Source organism: Vipera ursinii, assembly GCF_947247035.1.
Source record: "Vipera ursinii genome assembly, chromosome: 13".
Classification (NCBI taxonomy): Eukaryota; Metazoa; Chordata; class Lepidosauria; order Squamata; family Viperidae; genus Vipera; species Vipera ursinii.
This window is the reverse complement of record NC_139526.1, coordinates 243,620-262,277: the sequence shown is the minus strand read 5'-3', so window position 1 is coordinate 262,277 and position 18,658 is coordinate 243,620. Positions and strand designations below refer to the sequence as shown.

Here is an 18,658-nt window from a genome sequence, read left to right as displayed (position 1 = left end):
ATCAAGGTTATTGCACTCAGAGCTGATAAATATTTGGCGGGCTGGAGAGCTGGGGAGAAAGCCTGTGCTTGAATCTAATTGGGGAATGTGATTTATGACTGTTAATTGGAGGAGGGAATTGTGCTTTGCTACTTTGTGCTGGGGGGGAGGGGGAATTCAGTTTTTGGCTTTAACTATGTAGTGCCGATGCTCTGTTTCTCAAATAAAAGATTCTTTAAGGTAAACTATGCCTCGAAGTTCTTTTAAAGAGTTTCATCTGTCGGAACCATGACACTCATAACTTCTGAAGACAAGCTGTTCCACTGGTTAATTGTCCTTACTGTTAGGAAATTTCTTTTTAATTCCAGGTTGCTTCTCTCCTTGATTAGTTTCCATCCATTGTTTCTTGTCATGCCTTCTGGTGCTTTGGAAAATAATTTGACACCCTCCACTTTGTAGCAGCCTCTCAAAAACTGGAATATTGCTATCATGTCCCCTAGTCCTTCCTTTCTCTAGGCTAGCCAAACCCAAATCCTGCAATCAGTCTTCATATGTTTTAGTCTCCAGGCCTTTAAGCATCTTAGTTGCTCTTTGCACTTTTTCCAAAGTCTCAATATCTTTTTTGTAGTGTGGTGACCAAAACTGGATGGAGTATTCTAGGTGTGGTCTTACTGAGGCTTTATAAAATGATACCAATACTTCACATGATTTTGATTCTATGGTTCTATTCTATTTTATACAACCAAGAATTGTATTGGGGCTTTTTTTTGCTGCTGTTGCACACTGCTGGCTCATATTTAACTGATCGTCCACTAGGACTCCAAGGTCCCTCTCACAGTTACTGTTTTTGAGCCAGGTCTTGCCTAATCTGTACTTATACCTTTGATTTTTCCTGCCTAAATGTAAAATTTTACTTTTCTCCACATTAACATTCTTTTTGTTAAATAGGGCCCGTTGTTCCAGTTTGTCAAGATCTTTTTGGATCCTGATGTAGTCTTCTAGGGTATTGGCTATTCCTGACAGCTTAGTGTCATTTGCAAATTTGATGAGTTCCCCTTCTATTCCCTCATTTAAGTCATTTATGAAGATATTGAAGAGTACTGGGCCTAAGACAGAACCTTGCTTACCTCCCTCCGTATAGATATATACCATTAAGGAATACATGTCGAGTATAGTTTGTCAGCCAGTTACAAATCCTTGTGGTGGTAATGCTGTCTATCCCACCTTTTTCTAGCTTACCAAAAAGTAGGTTGTATTCTTGCTGAAGTCTAAGTATACTATGTCCACACATTTTACTGGTCTACTAATCTAGTCACTTTGTCAAAGAATGAAATAAGATTGGTTTGGCATGATCTGTTTTTAACAAACCCGTGCTGGCTACTAGTTATGACTTTGTTTTTATATGTTCACAGATCTTTTTTAAAAAAATCTTTTCCAGGAACTTTCCAGGTATTAATATCAGACTGATTGGCCTGTAGTTTCCTGGGTGTGTTTCCCCCCCTTTTTTTTTAAGATGGTAACCACATTAGCTCTTTTCCAAACCTCAGATAATTCCCTGGTGCTCCAGGATTTTTTAAAGATATGGTGCAGTGGTTCTGAGATAACATCTGCCAGCTCCTTCAGTTGTTGATGATGTCATCCATCATCAACAACTGCAATTGCATTTCTGTTCCATAACTGGGCCTAAATACTGATGGAAAGTGGTCCAGATAATCCGTTTCATCCAGGGACTTCTGCAGCAGCCAGGCTACCAACTTTTCCACAACTTTCCCTAAGAACGGAAGTTTGGAAACTGACAAAAATTGTCCAGGCAGATGGGATCCAGTGATGGTCAATTAAGGAGGAGCAAACCAGGCTTCCTTAAAAGCATCTGGAAATGTCCCCTCCTCTAGTGACATATTAATTACTGCCTGGACCCACTTTGCCAGTCACCATCATGGAGGCTTTCATTATCCACTAACTGACATGTGGTGGTGCTGATGGCATCAAGGGCCCTGTCCTCTTATCAGGGCCAACTGATTCCCAGATAACAGGGTAAGACCTCTCCCTGGGCATCTCAAATGGACCATCTCATCACATGGGATCCAACTGGGAATGGATCCGAGTGACTTTGTCCATTAGGTGCTGAACAAACTCCTCTGCCTGGCCATGCAAAAGATCACCTAAGCCCCACCCCACATCTAGCCCCCCCCATTCTCTGGTTTCTACCCATCCATCCATCTTTTTTTTGTAATCATATAGTTGTATTTCTTATTGTTATCTTTTTCATATCATATTTTATTGTTCACACTCTTTTTATTTCTTGCTTTTTATTGTTGTAAGCTGCCTAGCCCCACAACAAGATAGGTAGCCAATAAATGTAACAAATAAATAAAAATTTAACAAATAATTAATACTTCAATTAGATGTAATTCATACAACATGCACAACTCTAAACCTCAGTGGCTGTGTTCAGGAGCATGCAATACTCAAATAAAAAACCCAAGTCATGGCTTAACCTAATAACTCAGTTCACCCAACTTATAAGGGCGATGGCTGTTTCTCAGAAAATGCTTTGAACCACTAACTACTTCACACACTTTTAGCCTAGCTTAGCCTATTGTATGAGTCATACTGAGCTAAATATGGCCTTATTGGAAAGCTTTGTGATTAGATTCATTCATCCATCCATCCATTTGTTCAAATGTTTTTGTAAACACTCCCTCCCCATTTTGAGAATCACATTGTTTCTATAGATGGCAAAATAAAGGCGATTCAAGACTTGATATCAAATTGTTTTTCAACAAACTGTAAACCTCAACTGGTATTTCCTCAATCAATATTTCTGCTTACCCAGGAATGGCTTGATCCGTTTATAATATTCACTGTATTTGTAGTGATGATGAGAAAAAGCCCGCTTGGCTTTGGCATACAGATGGTCCTTGGTGGCTGATGAGCAATTAGATGGGTCAAGGAGAGTGGCCGTCCTGCCAAGAAAAGACAAGGTAAGAAAAAGGAAGGGATCCAGCTCTCACAATACTTCCTTCTTTCCTCAATTTCACTTCCCCATAAGATTTTAGTGCTTTTAGTAGCAACCTAAGCTATTGAACTGAAGAACTAGCTGAAACAAGCAACATCAGATATTCAGCTTGGGATGGGCTCTTCCTCATCCATTTAGCTCTGGTCTCATCAATCAGGTACAGCAATTACAATAGCACTTCGACTTATGTAGAATAGAATAGAATAGAATAGAATAGAATAGAATAGAATAGAATAGAATAGAATAGAATAGAATAGAATAGAATAGAATAGAATAGAATGGAATGGAATGGAATGGAATGGAATGGAATGGAATGGAATGGAATGGAATGGAATAGAATAGAATAGAATAGAATAGAATAGAATAGAATAGAATAGAATAGAATAGAATAGAATAGAATAGAATAGAATAGAATAGAATAGAATAGAATAGAATAGAATAGAGCTGGAAGGGACCTTGGCGGTCTTCTAGTCCAGCCCCCTGCTCAAGTAGGAGGACCTATACTGTCTCAGACAAGTGACTGTCCAGCCTCTTCTTAAAAACCTCCAGTGATGGAGTGCCCACGATTTATGGAGGCAAGCGGTTCCACTGGTTGATTGTTGTCACTGTCAGGAAGTTTCTCCTTAATTCAAGGTTGCTTCTCTCTTTGATCAGCTTCCAGCCATTGTTTCTTGTCCTGCCCTCTGGTGCTCTGGTGAACAACGTGACCCCCGATTCTTTGTGACAGCCCGTCAGATACTGGAACACTGCTATCATGCCTTCCCTATTTCTTCTTTTCTTTAGACTGGCCAAACCCAAGTCCTGCAGCCATTCTTTGTACATTTTGGTCTCCAGGCCTTTGATCATCTTAGTTGCTCTTCTCTGAATTTTTTCCAGACTCTCAACATCTTTTTTGTGATATGATGACCAAAATTGGCTGCAGTATTCGAGGTGTGGTCCTTATAAAGCAGTAATAATACTTCATGTGATCTTGATCCTATGCCTCTGTTTATACAACCCAGGATTGTATTAGCTTTTTTGGTTGCTGCTGCACACTGCTGGCTCATAGTTAAGTGATCATCCACCAGGTCTCCAAGGTTCCTCTCATAGTTACTGCCTCCAAGCTAGGTCTCGCCAATCTGTATTTGTTGCTTTGGTTTTTCCTGCCTAAGTGTAAGATTTTGCTTTTCTCCACATTGAAACTCATTTTGTTGGATAGGGCCCATTGCTCGAGTGTCAAGATCTTTTTGAATCCTGAGTTTTCTTCCGGGATGTCGGTTACTCCTGACAGTTTGGTGTCATCTATGAATTTGATGAGTTCCACTTCAATTCCCTCATCTAAGTCATCTATGAAGATATTGAGGAGTAATGGCCTAAGACAGAAACTTGTGGTACCCCGCTGCTTACTTCTCTCCATGTGGATGTAGTACCATTGAGGACTACTCTTTGAGTATGGTTTGTCAGCCAGCTACAGATCCATTTGGTGGTGATGTTGTCTATTCCATCTTTTTCTAGCTTACCAAGCAGTAGGTTGTGGTCTATTTTGTCAAATGCCTTACTAAAATCTAGGTATACTATGCCCATTGCATTTTGCTGGTCTACTAGTTTAGTTACTTTATCGAAGAATGAGATCAGATTGGTCTGGCATCATCCGTTTATAAAAAACCCCTGCTGGCTGCTAGTTTGTTTGCTTCTAGTTGTTCACAGATCTGTTTTTTGATTATCTTTTCTAGGATCTTCCCAGGTATTGATGTTAAATGATAGGTCTGTAGTATCCTGGGTCCGTTTTTCCTCCCTTTCTTGAAGATGGGGACCACATCAGCCCTTATCTAATCCTCGGGTACTTCCCAGGTGCTCCAGGAGTTGTGAAAGATGTGGTGCAATGGTTCTGAGATAACATCTGCCAGCTCTTTCAGAACTCTGGGGTGTAATCTGTCGGGACCTGGTGATTTGTATTTGTCAAGATTGGATAGGTGTTCTCTGATCATTTTCTTGCTTATTTTGATTTTGATATATCGCTCCACAGTGTTTACATCACTCTCTGAGCGGTTTACAGAGTCAGCCTGTTGCCCCCAACAATCTGGGTCCTCATTTCACCAACTTTGGAAGGATGGAAGACTTAGTCAACCTTGAGTCGGTCAGGATCTTGGCAGTGGGCAGAGTTAGCCTGCAATACCACATTCTAACCACTGCACCACCACAGCTCCTAAACTGTGTCCAATGAGACATACTAGGGCTACATCAAAACCCATTTAAACAATAACAAACAGAATAACACCCCAAATAGAATAAAATCAAGCAAACCTTGAGCCCCTTCTAACTAATACCCACTCCTGGTTGCCATTTTAAACCATAATACTGGCCTACCTTAAAAGGCTCTTTGTGGGTTTGCTAATGAAAAAGTAAGCAATACAATATGAAACATTGGATTCCGTGATTATATTACAAAAACCAGAATAGTTCTCTTTTCTTGTAGGTGTCCAAATGATGGAGCCAGTTTGGTCTAATCTAGTACTTAAGGCACCAGGCTAGAAAGCAAGGGACTGTGAATTCAAGTCTCTCCTTAACCATGAAAGCCAGTCAGGTGACTTTGGACTAGTCACCTCACAGGGTTATTGTGGGGAAATTAGGAGGACAGTATGTTGGATCTATTTGCTCCCTCAGGTTAGTTGTAAAACTAATAAGGGTGGGATACAAAGAAATAAATTGGTAGAACTAGATACGTAGATGTTGAAAGAATTCACTCACTCAATGCTCTTTTCAGTTATCTTGCTGAGCTGGTCCTCATTCAGGAGACAGATGTATTGCCCAAGCACATTCAGAAAACCGCTGTCAATTTCCTTTCTCAATTCAATGTAACGCTGAAGAACTGCAATCCTCTAAAACAAATAATTCCAGAGTCAAAAGGAAGCCAACTGAAATCTTATGTTGCATTAACCTTCCCAAACATATGCCTTCCAAATGTGCTAAAACAGCCACTTCTAGAATTTTGGAATGCACTGGAATGGTGGCAATTACTGAAGAGTGGCAAGTTGGCCTCATACATCTGGAAGGATTGCTCTCTTTCAACTGTATATGTAAGTTGAAATAGCAAATGCAAATGTTGTTGCAAGATTTAACCACAGTTTGTTGAATAAGTCCCTGTGGGATGGCCATGAACTACAGTTTCAATGCTACTTATGGCCCACTTCAGGCATAATACCACTCTAAAACCAAATAGATCCCATTATGGAATCCAATGTGTAAACCTGGCCCAGTGTCCACCAAACAAACATAGAATTCTGAGTTCCAAAGCTATCTTTAAAAATACTGCAGGGCTACTGGTTGTTGGTATCATTTTCAGACAGCAGTTCAAGAACATTTGGTACATGATAAAAGACACCATTGTGCTTTTTCCATTGGTTTTGTAAATGCTCAATGACCTATTTCTAAATGATGATTTAATTTAATTTAATGGGCACTGTAGCACTTCCAGGAGTGTCTCTACCATCCTTGAGCAAGAGAACCTGAAGAGGCACCCAAAATGATGGTCTTGGGATAGACTGCAAGTGGCCTTTCTGAAGCCATAATTGTGACATGAGGAAAACAATGGCTATGACATTGTAGAGACAAGTGACAAGTGCAACCCTCCACAAGAATTTGAGTTAAAGCATCCCCAGTGGAGAGCTACCCAGCCTCTTTCTGATCACATCCAGCAAAGGGAGCTCTCTCCCTCTCCTCATAATTGCTTCTATTCTTAAACTACTCATACTATTAGGCTGGTTACATATTTTTCATTTAAATATCCAGAGCTGGAAAATCTACCACCTCTGCAGGTGGACTATTCCACTACTGAACAGATCTTAGTTCTGGAACTTTGTCTCTCTATATAGTATATAACAGCTCTGGATGTTTTTAAGAACACCTTGGACATCCATCTCTCAATGCCGATTTAATTGGCTTTTCTGTACCTCGGAGAGCATTGGACTAGATGATCCTTGTGACCCCTTCCACCCTACAGTTCTATGAATTACAATGCCCAGAATTCTTAGCTAGTGCTTCTGGAACTCAGCATGATAAAAGAAGGCTAGTTGTCTAGAAAATTCTAGATCTAAAGTTAAATGACAAGAATATAGCACACTCACAATGTGTGTTAATGAGGAGAGAAACATGGCCAGAAATCTGCTTCTCTTTCAAGAAACTGTTGGTTTGTTTATAAGTACTAGGTTTAGAAGCAAAGAAAATAAAACCCCAGGATAGACTGGGTGCATAATGCATGATTTTTATATTAAAAACGCCATATTATCTTCATAATTACCAGCTCATCACTGGAAACAAAATCCAATAAAGCTTGAACTGTGCTTGATGAATTGATAGTCCATTGCTTGATGTTGTTTTTATCTATTAGTTTTTCAAGGAGTCCAAGGTTACTGATTACAGCAGGAGGATATCCCTCAGGGAATATCTGCAAGGAGCAAATAACTGTGTAAAAATGTATATTAACTTGGTATCACCTCTTTGATGCATGCATTTGTCCAGGAGCTGGTTCTGGTATGGCCTCGTGAAGAGGTTTCTGTAGAAGAATTTCTAGTAGTCATCTGGACATTCATGGGATGGACATAAAAGAAGTTGGTAACTATGAGTGCTTAGTGGAAGCCCTACTCCTTTTAGAATGTTCTGTGATGCATATAAAAAGGTTGGAATTTCAGTCAGACTTGTGACTGCTATTGACATTTTTCTAACCTGCTAAACACCACAGGTCTCCTGGCAATCATAAGGTGTTACAAGAATGAAAGGCATGGCTGCCTCTGAGAGAGAGAGCAGCTTATCCCTTCCTCACGAGGCCATCCTTTGATCCAGCTGATCTGGACAATTTTAGGAAAGGTTGTTCAGGAGGTTATTGGCCTCCTGGAGGATTATTATTAATCCAGCCAGGATTAAGACCTGGGTACAGTGTGAAGAAACTTTGATGGCCAGTTAGGTATGGGAGTGGTGTGTCAATCCTAGCTGTCCTTGATCTCTTGCTGGCCTTCAGTACTATTGATCAAGGTAGCTTTCAGAATTAGCTAAGAGGGACTTCCGGTGGCGACGCGACGCTGAAGACAGCCATGTCCAGGCTGTCCGCTCCGCGGCTTTGTAGAAGTGCTGAAAACAGCGCCGATCAGCTGTTTCAGCGGTTCGGAAGCCCCCTCCTCGGGAGAAGAGATGGGGGTGAGGCCCCAGGTAGGGGTTGAGCTCTCCGGGGCCGCCTGAGCTTTTAGTTCGGGTGGCTGAAGGATCGAGCCCCCCCGAAGCCTGGGTTTGCTCCGGGCTGCGCAGCGTTTCTGCTCCGTGCTTTTGGGAGCAGAACTAAGCGTTAGCAACCACCCCTGCCAGAAGGAAGGACTTTGGAGTGTGAAGAGGCAGGCAGAGCGATACAGGAGGTCAAGGTGAAGTGGATTTTTGTTCTCTAGTTCGATGGATTTTATGGACTTTAAAAGTGAAAGTGTGTAGCAAGTGAAAGTGGGGGAAGATGGCGTTTAAAACTTCTAAAGTTCTCCGGAGTGCGGGGGCTTCCCCGGTGCAACAGTCCTCGCTGCAAGCTTTATTGCCTCCTGCACCTGCTCCGGCACTGACGGTTAAAGATTTACAGGATGCTTTGGAAAAGCACGCACAACAAATAGCAGATATTATAGATGAAAAGATGGGAAAGCTGGAGGAGAAGTTTACAGCAATGAGGGCAGACATTTTGCCTGCACTTCAAGGTGTGGCTTCATGTATTCAATGCTTGGATGAAAAAATGGAAGATCTTAGCCAGAAGAATTCCAGATTAGAAGCAAAACTGTTAGAGAATGAAAATGTGATGGATAAAATGGACGGTGATTTGACTCTGGTCCAGTACCACCAGATGGAGTTTGCTATCAGAATCAGAGGTTTAAAAGAGAATCCTAAAGAAGATTTAAAGCAGATAGTCTGAGGCTTTGGAAGTGGTACTGGGACAGCCAGCAGCTGAAATTGAGGGAAATATAGACAAAATATTTTGTGTGAATTCATGGATTGCAAGACAGAGGAAGCTACCTAGAGATGTGGTGGTTTATTTCACGAAGAGAGCAATCAGGAATGAAGTTATCCAAGTTTCTTATGATACTAAGCTTGTGGTTGCTGAGCAAGAAGTTTTGGTCTTAAAAGAGATTCCTCCAAGAATTTTAAGGAGAAGGAAAGATTTTGCTTTTCTGGCACAGGAACTTAAGAAACGTGACATCAAGTTTAGATGGGAGATACCAGTGGGCATGGTGGTGATGCATGAAGGCATAAGACACCATTTGGTCACAGTGATCCAGGCACGTGATTTTTATAGCAATGTTTTAAAAGCAACCTCTTTACCACCTTTGGAATCTGCAAAGAAAAATGGTGAGGGAAAGCCTCAAGATGCTGAAGGAACACAGACAGATGAGAAAGTTACTGGAGGGGATCAAATTACAGCTTCATCGGAAGATGCCAGAGAGCAGAGGATGACGCGTGCTGCCTTGAGACAAGCGAGACAAGAGCAAGAGCAAGATCAGCAGAAAGTTATGGAACCGCCAAAGCGTACCTATAGCGAAGCTGTGGGAGGGGCGCGGCCTAAGGAAGTTAAGGGAATCTTGACAGACGTGCTCCAGAAGCTTCAGGCCGCTAAGGATGGCGACTAAGTTTCTAACTTGGAATGTCAATGGCTTAAACTCACCACAGAATAGAAAGAAAGTTTTTCAATACTTAAAACAATTTAAGACTGATGTTATTTGCTTGCAAGAAACACATATTAGGGTTATGGACCAAAAGTACCTATTGAACTCTAGATTGGGTACACAATTTAGTGCTTCAGCAATGAATAAGAAAAATGGAGTGGTTATCTATGTCAAGAATACTGTGACAGCGGAGCTAATAGAAGCAGATAAACAAGGAAGATTTGTTATAATAGATTTGCTGTTAGAAGGCAAAAAAACGCTTTTGGTTGGACTGTACGCTCCTAATCAACAACAAGCTGACTTTTATAGTTTATTACACAGTAAGATTACTCAGTTGGATTACAAATCTTTTATTTTTATGGGAGATTGGAATGGAGTTTTGGACGTACAACTGGACAAGGGTGGCTCTTTTAGTCATATTCCGAGCCACGCTAGATTGCCTAAATCTTTTTTTTTAAATGAAGGATGATTTGGAGTTGCGAGACATTTGGAGAGAAATACATTTGCAAGAAAAGGATTATACTTTTTTTTTCTGATAGACATCAATCTTTTTCCAGGATTGATTTTATATTATTGACTAATGATTTTTTTCCCAGGATTAAAAAGATAAAGATTTGTCCAAGAACTATGTCTGATCATAGTCCAGTTTGGTTAGAGATTGACAAGGATAATAGAGATAGGCGCTCTTGGCGCTTAAATGAGAACTTGTTTAGAAATCAGAGTAATGTGGAAGAATGTAAAAAACAGATGAAGGACTTTTTTGAAACTAACATGAATAAGGGCACTTCTATGGACATGGTCTGGGATGCTAGTAAAGCTTATATGAGAGGGGTGTTAATATATATGAATAATAAATACAGACGTTAACTTGGAATTTAGGAAGAAGGAATTGGAGAATGAAATTAGAGAAAAAGAAAAGGCCCTAATTCGGAATCCATCTGATGTGAAGATCAAAGAGGTTATTAATCTGTTAAGAGGACAATTTGATAAGTTGATGGCTGACCAGGTGGCAACTAATTTACGGTTTGCTAGGCACAATACTTTTTGCAATGCCAATAAACCAGGCAGATGGTTAGCTTACAGGTTAAGGAAGAAGCAAAGGGCTTCTAACATAGATAAAATAGAACATAAGAGTAAGGTTGTGTATCAACAGGATCTTATCAAGGAAGCCTTTTTGGACTTTTATTCCAAACTATATGCTAAAGATAAGATTAATGAAGCAGATATTGATGTATATTTGAGGAATGCTAACATCCCGGTTCTTACACAAGAACAAAATGAAGAGATTAATCAACTGATAACAGAAGAAGAAATCCTTTTAGCAATTAAACAATTGAAGATGGATAAAGCACCAGGCACGGATGGACTGACTGCGGGGTACTACAAAAACCTACAATTGGAGATGATAAAGCCACTAAGGGAACTGTTTCAGACAATTCAAAGGGGAGGAAGGGTGCCTCCGTCTTGGAGAACTGCCTTTATTTCTTTGATTCCGAAGGAAGATCAGGACGTCACTCAGGTAAGAAATTATAGACCAATATCACTTTTGAATACGGACTACAAGATATTTGCTAAGGTTTTAGCTAACAGATTGATGAGGGTTCTGCAACAGATAATTCATGGGGACCAAACTGGGTTTATCAGTGGTAGACAAATGAAAAATAATGTGAGGCATATAGTAGACTTGTTGGAATTTTTGGAAAGGAACAACCAGATCCCAGCAGCGCTGATCTTTTTAGACGCCAAAAAAGCCTTTGATCAATTGGATTGGCAATTTTTGATGAAAGTTTTAGATAAAATGAATTTTGGGGATAAATTCTTACAACCAATTAGGGCATTATATCAAAAACAAACAGCCCGAATAATAGTAAATAATAGTTTGACTAAAGTATGTAATATTGAAAAGGGCACAAGACAAGGGTGTCCATTGTCACCTTTATTATTTATTTTAACATTGGAGATATTATTGATTAAAATATGAAACTCGGAAAAAATTAAGGGAATTCAAATTAGAGATCAGGATTATAGACTGAGGGCGTTTGCAGACGATCTGGTTGTTACGGTGACCCAGCCAAAAAATTTTGTTGTGGACCTGATGGAGATAATAATGCAATATGGGAAGGTTTCTGGATTTAAGGTCAATATACAAAAAACTAAAATATTAGCCAAAAATATGACAGTATCGCAAAAAGCCCTTCTAGAAGGGTTAACTGGATTTGAGATTGTTAAAAGGGTTAAATATTTGAGAGTGTATCTGTCACCCTCAAATGCAAAGTTATATAAACATAATTATGAAAAGTTATGGGGAAAAATTCAAAAAGAATTGGAGAGCTGGGAAAAAATGCAGCTGTCTCTATTGGGAAGAATTGCAGCAGTGAAAATGAATGTTTTACCTAAATTTCTATTTTTATTTCAAATGATACCTATTCTTAAAAAAGACTCAAATTTGGAGGAATGTCAAAAGGGTATCAATAAATTTGTATGGGCAGGGAAAAGGCCACGAGTTAAATTTAAGATTATGCAGGATACGCGTGAAAGAGGTGGTCTTAAAATGCCCAATTTTAAATTATATTATGAAGCTGCTGCGTTGTCAGAGATAAGTGATTGGATTAATTTAACACAAGGGAGATTATTAAATCTGGAGGGCCACGACTTTTTATTTGGCTGGCATGCATATTTATTGTATGATAAGAAGGTAGATAATGTGTTTAAAGTGCATATCTTAAGACAGGCATTGTTGAGAGTTTGGAAAAAGTATAGACATAAGCTAAACTACAAGATACCTTTATGGGCAATTCCGAAACATGCAATAGAAAACATAAATGTTGGCTTCAAACATGATGTGACTACATACAAGGAGATCTTAAGTTTGGAGAGGAACGTATGATGTTTGAAGCCGTATAATTTTTTACGAGATGAGAAGATTGTTCAAACTTGGTTTCAATATGGTCAACTACGGGCCAGGTGGAAAGAAGACCAGAAAGTTGGTTTCTCAATGATTGATGAAAATTTGGTAAAGCAAATTAGAAATCAGGGTCCAGCACATATCAAACGGATATATCTTGCATTGATAGAAATTGACTCAGAAACAGAACTTGTTAAAGATTGTATGATAAAGTGGGCTCAGAATATTCAAGAAGTTATTACAATGGACACTTGGGAAAAGATTTGGGTGAGGAACGTGAAATTTACACAAGCTCAAAACTTAAGAGAGAACTTTTACAAAATGTTTTATAGGTGGCATTTAGATCCTAAAAAGCTTGCAAGTATGTATCCGAACTATCAACCTAAATGTTGGAGATGTGGTGGCGAAGACGCAACGTATTTTCATATATGGTGGACCTGTAAAAAGGTTAAGGCTTTTTGGATTAAAATTTGGTGGAATATGCAGAAGATATTTAAGCAAAGGATAAAGTTTTGTCCGCAACTGTTCTTATTGGGCATAATTACAGATACTACTGTTGTGGACACCAAGTTGATGCTGAACTTAATTACGGCAGCAAGACTTTTAGTAGGTCAATATTGGAAGAAGGAGGAACTGCCGACTATAGAAGAATGGACTCTAAAAGTTTCTGACCTGGCGGAAATGGCAAAGATTTCGGCTTATTTGAAAGACCATTCGCAACAACGTTATACTATGGAGTGGAAAAAGTGGATTGATTATATCCAGAACAAATATGGGACCAAAAAGTTTCTAGCATTTGTATAAGTTTTTTTTATGTGACATTAGTATTGCTTGTAGTCATTTCATATGAGCTAGAGTGCGATAGATTTAATAGTTTATTGTTGTTAATATATGGTTGTTTATGATTGTTTCTACTTTTATACCTTGTATTTAGCTCTGGGAAGTTGGGGAGGGGGGAGGGGGGAAGGGGGGGGAGGGTTAGGGAGGGTTAGGAAGGGTTGGGTGGGGGGAGGGGGGAGGGATTGTTAAAGATAAAATGTATTGTAAAACTTTTCAATAAAAAAAAAAAGAATTAGCTAAGAGGATTGGAAGAGGAGTGCAGTGTTTTGTGTTGTGTCTCCTCCTTCCCCTGAATCTGGTTGTAAATGGCGATGATGGGAAAGGAGTGGTTGAGTCCTAGGCCCTGCTCTGTGGGATTCTCAGGACTCTTCTCCCCCCCTCACCTTTTTAATATTTGCTTAAAGCCACTGGGGGAAGTCATCTGTCAGTTTGGGGTGAGGTAAAATCAATATGCAGATGATATTCAGTTATAGATCTCCGTCTCCAGCCATCCAAGGGAAGCTGTTGAGATTCTTTCCCAGTGTTTGAGGACTATGAAGGTCTGGATGGGGAAGACAGATAATGGCTCAACTCTGCCAAGGCTGAGTGGCTATGGATTCTGGGGGGTCCTGATTCAGGAGCTTCAGAGTTTCCATTTTGTTTCTGGATGAGGTGGCACTATTCTATTAACACAGTGTGCAATCTGAAGGTTCTCCTGGAGTCATATCTCTTGCTTGAAGAGTGCAAGTTGTATCCATTTCTGGATGGTGAGACCTTACTCATAGTTACCCATACCTTAGTCACCTCCCAATTGCACTATGTGAGCAGCCCATGAAAACTATTTGGAAGCTTCTATTGGTTCAGAATGTGGCAACACAAATAATGCTGGTTACCAGTATCACTTTTAAAATCCTCCAGTTTCCTTCTTTTAAATCTTGTCATCTTATGGGACCTTTTCTTTGATCACCCTGGTCTCCAGGACAATCAGACCCTCCCCCCCGATATATGGCAGGTCCAAATTCTCCTTGTTTTAGGAAAACCTTGGAGATCTGGCTTCATGAGGGGCTTTGTTGTTGTTGTTAGTTGCGAAGTTGTGTCCAACTCATCGCAACCCCATGGACAACATTCCTCCAGGCCTTCCTGTCCTCTACCATCTTCTGGAGTCCATTTAAGCTCACGCCTACTGCTTCAGTGACTCCATCCAGACACCTCATTCTCTGTCGTCCCATTCTTCTCTTGCCCTCAATCTTTCCCAGCATTAGGCTCTTCTCCAGTGAGTCCCTCCTTCTCATAAGGTGGCCAAAGTATTTGAGTTTCAACTTCAGGATCTGGCCTTCTAAAAAGCAGTCAGGGTTGATCTCCTCTAGGACTGACCGGTTTGATCGCCTTGCAGTCCAACGGACTCGCAGGAGTCTTCTCCAACACCATAGTTCAAAGGCTTCAATTCTTTGGTGCTCAGCCTTTCCTATGGTCCAACTTTCACAGCCATACATTGCAAATGGGAAGACCATAGCCTTGACTATACACACTTTTGTTGGCAGGGTGATGTCTCTGCTTTTTAGTGTGCTGTCTAGATTTGCCATGGCTTTCTTCCCCAGGAGCAAGCATCTTTTAATTTCTTGGCTGCAGTCCCCATCTGCGGTGATCTTGGAGCCCAGGAAAATAAAATCTGTCATGAGGGACTATTTGCACCATTTTAGTTGTTTGGCCATGTTGCTTGGTCACCATTTTATATTTATATTTTGTATTTACATATGGATGTTTTTTACTTCTATAATTTTTCCTTTGAGACATTGTCTAAGTTGGGCAACTTTTTAAATCTTAACAATAAATAATGAAGAATAAATAGTTAAAAGTGCTAAAAAAATTTTGACATGTTTTTGGGTGACTTCAATCTACCATCCCTGGGAGGATCATCCAAGTTAGCTCGGAGGTTCATGGCTTCCATGACGGCCATGGACCTGACGCAAGTAATTCATGGACCGACTCATGTGGGAGGTCACACCCTGGATTTGGTTTTTCTATCTGGACGGTGGTTAGATGATCTTAGTGGGGGCTCCCCAATTGTTATGCCCCTGTCATGGACCAATCATCATCTCCTGCGGCTGGTCTTCCGTTTTGCCACTCCCCACCGTGGGTGTGTTGAGCCAACTAGATGGTTCCGCCCCAGGCGCTTAATGGACCCTGAGAGGTTCCAGGCAGCGCTGGGGCCCCCACCTGCCTCCTCTGCTCACAGCTCAGCAGATGCCTTAGTGGAAGCCTGGGAAAGGACGGCCATGGAGGCACTTGACCAAGTTGTACCCTTGCGGCCCCTGACCCGGTGCAGATCCCAGTGGGCTCCATGGTTTTCCGCGGTGCTCCAGGAGATGAAGCGTCGGAGACGGGGCCTGGAGAGCGGTTGGAGGTCCAGCCGATCCGAATCCGGCCTTGAAGGAGGCGGTGGTGAGACCTCTCCTCAAGAAGCCTGCCTTGGACCCAGCTGTGTTAAATAACTTTCGTCCGGTTTCCAACCTTCGCTTTCTTGCGAAGGTTGTTTAGAGTGTGGTGGCGCATCAGCTCCCTCTGGTTCTGGATGAAGCGGATTATCTAGACCCGAACCAATCGGGCTTCAGGCCTGGGTACAGCACAGAGACGGCATTGGTCGCTCTGGTGAATGATCTCTGGAGGGCTCGAGACAGGGGATATTCCTCTGTCCTAGTCCTATTAGACCTTTCAGCGGCTTTTGATACCATCGACCATGGTATCTTGCTGCGGCGTCTCAGGGGATTGGGAGTGGGAGGCACGGTTCTTCAGTGGTTCTCCTCCTATCTCCTGGGATGTTCGCAGTCGGTGTTGGCAGGGGGGCAGAGGTCGACCGCGAGGCCTCTCGCTTGTGGAGTCCCTCAGGGGTCGGTCCTCTCGCCTCTCCTGTTCAACATCTACATGAAACCACTGGGTGAGATCATTCGTGGTTTTGGAGTTGGGTATCATCAATATGCTGATGATACCCAGCTTTTCATTTCGACCCCAAACCACCCCAGTGATGCCCTCGACGTGATGTCCCGTTGCCTGGAGGCGGTTCGGGTCTGGATGGGGAGGAACAGGCTTTGACTCAACCCCGACAAGACTGAGTGGCTGTGCGTATCAGCATCTCGGGATATTCAGAATATTCCATCTCTTTCTATGTGGGGTGAGTTATTACCCCCCGTAGATGGGGCTCGCAACTTGGGAGTCCTCCTAGACTCACAGCTCTCTTTAGAAGATCACATAGTAGCTGTGACTAGGGGGGCCTTCGCCCAGGTTCGCCTGGTGCGCCAGTTGCGGCCCTATCTAGACCGGGATGCCTTATGTACGGTCACTCACGCGCTCGTGACCTCTCGTCTGGACTACTGCAACGCTCTTTACATGGGGCTACCCTTGAAGACCACTCGGAGGCTCCAGCTGGTACAGAATGCAGCCGCGAGAGTTGTGTTGGGAGTTTCCCGACACTCCCATGTTACACCTCTGCTCCGTAAGCTGCATTGGCTTCCAGTTGTCTTCCGGGTGAGATTCAAGCTGTTGGTAATGACCTACAAAGCCCTACATGGCATGGGTCCGGAATACCTTGGGGAGCACCTGCGGCCGGCATCAACTTCCCTCCGCCCAGTACACTCCCACAGAGAGGGCCTCCTCAGGGTGCCACCGGTCAAAAAATGCCGACTGGTGGCCCCCAGGGGGAGGGCGTTCTCTGTGGGCGCGCCGGATTTATGGAACCATCTTCCGGTCGAGCTCCAGATGGCGCCTGACCTCCGCTCCTTCCGGCGCGATCTCAAAACCTACCTTTTCGAACAAGCTGGCCTGGCCTGATGGGATGGGGTTGGGTTTTATTAATGTGTTTTAACCTACTTTTAATGTGTTTTAACTTATTCGTGGGCATTTTGTTTAATCGTTTTTAATTTTTGTATTTTGTTTTTGATATGTATTGCCCTGTTCACCGCCCTGAGTCCTTCGGGAGAAGGGCGGTATACAAATTTAATAAATAAATAAATAAATTACCTCATCCAGTTTTTCCTTGACTGCTATCAGCTGTTCATCTGTGAAAGGGTAGTCTGAGAATGCACTAATATTGTTCACTAGGTGTTCCTTAGTCAAGCACAATTTTAGCTCCACAGGCATATAATATACAAGCTCTTCAATCATGTCATCATTTAGAATTTTCTCTGTGATGACTTTGTCCTCTGGGCACTTTGCTAAGAGAAAAGGCATGAGTTAATCAAGGTTGCAGAATTTTCAGATCTATCCAAATTGTGTGAATAAAAGTAGGGAAACCTACATGTTTTTCTAAATATCTTGGCAAATGTTTCTATTGATCATTTATATTTATTAAGAAAGAATCAGTGGAAAAGAAAATCCAAATTAGAAATCTTCTCAAAAATTGAGTTTAGAAGAGAGTGCTAATAGGGTGAGCTGAGAAGTCCATTAATTCTGAATCTGGATTGAGGTATGCTTTAAAAAAATCAAGCTGGCAGCCTTATTTAATTTTGAAAGTTACCCCATATACCATTTCTCTCACCAAACATATTACAGTATGCTATTCTGGATTTCAGATGGAGGGCAGGTGTGTGCAATCCGTCCATGGAACCATAATCTAGTATTTAAGGCATCAGGCTAGAAAGCCAGAGATAGTGAGTTCAGGTTCTGCCTCAGCCATCTTGGGTCAGTCCCTCTCCTTCAGCCCACCTCACAGGCTTGTTGTTGTGGGGAAAAAGAGGAGGAGGAAGCTATGCTGGATATGTTTGCCACCTTGAGTTATTTGTAAAAATAATAAAGGTGGGATACAAATAAAAAACTCTCTTTTTAGGACCTTAATTTGGAGTAGGGTCAGGGCAACTGGATGGAGCTGAGCATTTACTGGTAAGATACAAATAACCAAACAAGAAAACAAATACTTTTTTTTCTATTTTAACACCTATAATCCCTTGCACTGGGGTGGAGCATTTACTGGCTGGATGCCCTTCCTGATGCCTGCAGAGTTTTGCAGCAGATATTTTCTCTTTGTGGCAGAAATATCTGCCACTACCTAGGATTGAACTCACAACCTACTGATTGTGAGGCGAGAGCTCCATCTCTAGGCCACCGCACCATTCAAAACAAACAAATAAAATAGTATTTTCTCACAATATGAAAATGAGTGCATTACAGGAGATCCGCAGGAAAGTTAAAAATGTCAAGGTGATGGTCAGGATCTCATGACTGAAGCACCACACCTCACAGAAACAGGGCTGTGTTTCATGCACACAGCTATGGCCACGATCT

At 41.6% G+C, this 18,658-nt stretch overlaps 1 protein-coding gene across 3 annotated transcripts in view; it reads right to left on the bottom strand.

Moving 5' to 3' along the window:
- The window catches only part of MSLN (mesothelin), a gene marked incomplete at its 5' end in the record, with an annotated part of 53,646 nt that overhangs the window by 18,411 nt on the left and 16,577 nt on the right, over window positions 1–18,658 (bottom strand). For all 3 annotated transcript variants that reach the window (XM_083373068.1, XM_083373067.1, XM_083373066.1), the window contains 4 exons: window positions 2,812–2,945; window positions 5,726–5,856; window positions 7,275–7,421; window positions 17,399–17,592. In XM_083373068.1, the coding sequence (XP_083229194.1) occupies window positions 2,812–2,945; window positions 5,726–5,856; window positions 7,275–7,421; window positions 17,399–17,592 (606 nt within the window). The remainder of the gene's footprint in view (window positions 1–2,811; window positions 2,946–5,725; window positions 5,857–7,274; window positions 7,422–17,398; window positions 17,593–18,658) is intronic.